Here is a 5,000-nt window from a genome sequence, read left to right on the forward strand (position 1 = left end):
TTGACCTGATTGTAAATCGCAAATGTGTGTGTTTGTGTGTGTGTGTGTGTGTGTGTGTGTGTGTTTTGTGTGTGTGTGTGTGTGTGTGTGTGTGTGTGTGTGTGTGTGTGTGTGTGTGTGTGTGTGTGTGTTTATGTGTGTTTTCAGACTGCTGTGCCATGCCATGAAGGACCACATTGTACGTGTGGCCAACGAAGCAGAGTTCATCCTCAACAGGCAGAGAGCCGAGGACGTCCACAAGCACGCCGAGTTTGAGGTGAGAAAGTGTGTGTGTGTCCATGTGTGTGTGGTTGTGTCCTCTTTGTGTGTGTCTTTCAGTCGGTTCTACTCCTGTGGTCTGAGGAGTGCAGTTCAGATGTTCTCAGATAACTTTTACTGCACACTATTTTATTCTACGGACCGTTTCAAGAGAGTTCCATTATCAGTCTCATAGATAACATCCATATGCTATCTTAATGCAGCGGAAGTAGTTTGGAATCAAAATAGAACGTTCAAACATTGTTTTTGTTTTTCTTGTTGAAAGGGTCTATACTGCACTTCCTCGTTTTATCCCATACCGCACATCCTTATGATATTCCACATTCCACATATACTATATAAATTGCATACGTCCACTATGGGTCCTTGCAGTGAACGAATCCATGACATGTTCAACCAATGCATTGGAAATTCACCAGTAAATTCACCATTAATGGCATTAGTCTTCAGTTATCCCAGCCCAACATGTAATGGTATCTGATGCCCAGTAAGTGCAGAGGGGAAATCCCTCCATAAGCATGTGGTAAATTGGCTTTGCAAATCAGAATCAGCAGAAGCAACAGCTTTGTGCCCTGACGAGGAGCTTCAGTCTGGCCAGCACTCAGCCTAATAGAGCCGTGATCCCACAGGAGATCCGGACGAGCGCGGATATGGGAATGTGGGATATGGGGAATGTGAAGGAGCGCAGAGGGGGGGTGCTGGTGATGGTGGTGGGAATCTTGTGAAAATCCAGCATCGGAAACACCCACATGGGTCCCTCATCCCATACCATCCCACCCCACCCTACACCCCCCCCCCTTTTCCTAATCCCACTCCCTACGTGTCTCTGCAGGATTAGACCCCCCCAGCATATCTGCCTGATAGGCCCAGATTTAATAAACCAAGCTGGGCTTGATATGCTGGGATTAATCATTTTTTTCTTAGTTGCTCTCATTGGGCCATAAGCCTCTCCCAACCAATTAATGAGTTAACCTCCTGGGATGCTATTTGCCAGCTAGTCCGAGCCCATTAGGCTTTTTTTCTTTTACCCCTCCAAAGCGAGGGATGGGGGCAAAAGCACTCTCATTACAGGGTATTATGGGTCAGATGCTCTTAAAATCTTTTGTTATACTGCTGCTTGATGTGTAATTACATTGAGCGTGAGATCGGAGGCCTTAATGATTTTAGTGACTAAACTCCAGCAGTGACGAGCAGTGGTTGCAGTGCCGTCTTCAGCCAAAACTGTGCCGTTTTAGTGTGGCAGTGTAGCACATTCTGTGGGTCTGGGTGTGTTGGAGAGTGATGTGTGCTGTGGGCTGATTGTACGGTATATAGGGCCTGATCAGTTTGTGAAGAGGAAGTCATTCACATGAAGTATGTGGTGCCAGCATATGTCTGATACTGAAGTATGTTTTTTATGATGGAGAGCACACTTATATGCAAACACATACATACAGTGCACGTGCACGCACACATACATACATACACACACTCACACACGTACTCATGCACACATACTGTTAGTGGGCCATGCATCTTGGCAGTGATGAGTTCCTTATCTGGAGGCAGCAGCCTTCCAATAGCTGTTAGTTTGATGCAGCACTCTCAAGGATCCTTGACCTGCCCTGATAAAGGGGGTGTGGGGGCCGGGGGGTGCAACTGTGACAGGTGGTGTCACCATCACACACTCACCTGGACCCTCATTCATCTGTCTGCCCGTGGGCCACAGACAGCCAGCCAGCCAGCCAGCCAGCCAGCCAGCAGTCCCCATCTAACTCAACCACCCCCACCCCCCTCATCCCCGCACCCTCCAGGTTATTACTACACAGGCCCCTTAAGATTGAAGATGTGGGGGGCAGATAAGACATTTTTACAATTAAGTTGGTGTCAGTGGCGAAGCTCATATCACAGCCCCCACCAGTCCCCCTCCTCCTCCTCTGCACCTCCTCTCTCAGAAGTGATAAATAACGTTTGATATTTGTCAGACGGCGCGTCACATGGTAACGGGAGATGACACGCGGAGATTGAGTTATCCGGCCGGCTTGAGGAATACGCCGCCATACCGTATCTGACAGAATTCAAATATAAGGCAGGAAATTCAATTAGCAGCTAGCCTCTGTTAGCAAATTAGATTTTGAATATTAGCGCGCGATCCCCCCGAGGGGCCGCACAGTAAGACAATCTTATTTTAGCAGGCAAGATAAAGTCAGATGCGGCTCGCAGCGATGGCTTTTTAGTCAGGGAGGGGGTGTGTAGAGTGTGTGTGTGTCTGTGTGTGTGTGTGTGTGTGTGTGTGTGTGTGTGTGTGTGTGTGTGTGTGTGTGTGTGTGTGTGTGTGTGTGTGTGTGTGTGTGTGTGTGTGTGTGTGTGTGTGTGTGTGTGTGTGTGTGTGTGTGTCTGTGTGTGTGTCTGTGTGTCTGTGTGTGTGTCTGTGTGTCTGTGTGTGTGTGGAGGGTGTGTGTGTGTGTGTGTGGGTGAGGCGGGGGTTTGTGTATGTAGCTTCGACTTCCAGGGCTTGTCTTGGCTTTTTCGTTTCATGCTTTTAAGTGGGAGAATGTGGGTTGCTGCTATTTATAGCGCTCCTCACTGCAGTGCTTCCTTGTGTAACCTGTGTCCTTAATTATATACATCACAGAATCATCAGCCGACAGATGACTGACTCCTGCACTGAGTTATTTTCACCTTTTTTAAAAAATAAATAGCATCAGTTGCGTTAGATGGCACCTCATATGACTTGAAAAGGCTTTATTATATTGTCATTACTCTCCATGCATATGACAATTGCAATCAACTGTGTTTTCCTGAGATTTAAAAGTGATAATCGGAGGTGGTATTTAGAGAATGCCTCGGCTACACATCTCTGGTAAACTGTCTAAATGTAATCTAACAACTCAAAAACACATTCTATCACATTTAATCTCCCCCAAAGTGTTTTTTATCACTGAGAATTTAGAAGTAAAGCTCCTCTCTGTTCTAGAGTGTCTTTGTGACAACACTCATTGCAAACATTACACTACACAAAGTAAATCACATGGGATGGACTTGGATTAATCCCAAGCTCAGGATTTAAGCAGACACAGACAGCCTTATATCCTGGTGTTTACCTTCGCTCCGGTTGAGCCCACCGTACGTCTGGTGGCCGGTCTGCTCTGTTCCCTCGCGACTGACCAACACGCCGGTCACTCTCCCCGGGTCTCGTTCGTTTCCCAGCGCGTCGAGCGCCGGGCCCCACTGTGACCGGTCCCAGCGTGTGGTTCACACGGCAGCGCCGCCATAATGGCCTTTCCAGAGAGACTGCGGCTTTGCTTTCACAGCAAAGGCTTCCTCACTTTCACCCAATGAATATGTCCAACCGTATTAGAGCCGAACCTAATAAGCTATTTTAGAATTCAAGTTACAAAAACATGTCATTAGTGTGTCTCCAATAATGCTTAATGTCATCAAACTGTTTTTTTTTTAAACGGTGTAACCAGAGCAATGCCCTTGGCCCTCACTAGAGTACAAGGCTTTGGCGGTCTTGGCAGAGACATCTGTGGCTTATTCTGCAAATGAACAGGCGCGGTTTTAAAAGAATTGTCACTGACTCAGTCAAATGCAGTTACATCAGTTAGGTGAATGCCATATCCGATCATGTCTGTGCCAGTCTTTCATTCATTCAGTTCTTCATTTACACATTCATTCATTCATTCATTCATTCATTCATTCATTCATTCATTTGTTTCTTGTGTCTCTTCTTTTGTCCAGTCAAATTGTGCCCAGTATGCTGCTGACAGGAAGGACGAGGAGAAGATGTGTGACCACCTGATTGGTGCCGCCAAGCACCGCGATCACGTCACAGCCAATCAGCTCAAGCAGAAGATCCTCAACATCCTGACCAACAAGCACGGAGCCTGGGGCACCCTCGCTCAGAGGTAAGAGCTGCTTGAAGATGTATGTCGTGGCTATGCCCATATATTCCTGCTGTATCTCATCAGGGAGTCTCATGGGTGAGAGAGGTCTTCCTAAAGGTCTTCCTTTAAAGCCAGGACGGGTGGAGAGTAGCCGGCATCTGGGTAAGGCTCGGGGTCCGTGCAGACTGACTGACCAGAACCGGTTGGGGGTTGAGGTCTGGCCCGTGGAGAACAGTGTTAAGGGCCTCTGCAGGCACCAGAGGAGCAGAGGTCAACACAAGGCAGCAGCTCTATTTAGCGATGTTTTCAGTGGAACTGGGAATGGTTGGGAAACGGTCAGGAACGGTCGGGGGTCTGGAAATACGATTTCCACGCTGGACAGTGGAGCCCTTTGGAGACACATGTATCGCCATCTAATCTACAGATACCAGTGGTGCCCCATGAAAGAAGGGTGTGTGTGAGTGACTGTACATGCATGTGTGCGTGTGTGTGTGTGTGTGTGTGTGTGAGTGTGTGTGTTTGTCGGGGTGTGTGTGTGTGTCTTAGTGTGTGTTTTTGCATTTAGGCCCCTGTCTACCAGGCCCAGGCATTTGTCCTCTCACTCACACACCGGAGCACCTGGTGGCTGTTAGAGGACTCCCGACGGGCCTAGTTAGAGCGGCCCAGCCTGCCTCTGTCTCCACTCCCCACTCGGCCCCTCTCTCTCTCTCACACACACACACACACACACACACACACACACACACACACACACACACACATACCCACTCCGGTCGGCTCCAGCTGAACTCCCTGCTCTGCTCTGAAACACAAACACACACACACACACACACACACACACACATCAAACAGGACCCATCAGCCCTCTGAGTG

The 5,000-nt window shown here is 48.3% G+C and overlaps 1 protein-coding gene across 1 annotated transcript in view; it reads left to right on the plus strand.

Moving 5' to 3' along the window:
* The window catches only part of LOC134099150 (neurobeachin-like), a 303,605-nt gene that overhangs the window by 178,824 nt on the left and 119,781 nt on the right, over window positions 1-5,000 (plus strand). Inside the window, exons 37-38 of the mRNA XM_062551941.1 lie at window positions 148-256; window positions 3,982-4,148. Coding sequence (XP_062407925.1) covers window positions 148-256; window positions 3,982-4,148 — 276 coding nt within the window. The remainder of the gene's footprint in view (window positions 1-147; window positions 257-3,981; window positions 4,149-5,000) is intronic.

The sequence above is a fragment of the Sardina pilchardus genome, chromosome 13 (assembly GCF_963854185.1).
Source record: "Sardina pilchardus chromosome 13, fSarPil1.1, whole genome shotgun sequence".
Classification (NCBI taxonomy): Eukaryota; Metazoa; Chordata; class Actinopteri; order Clupeiformes; family Clupeidae; genus Sardina; species Sardina pilchardus.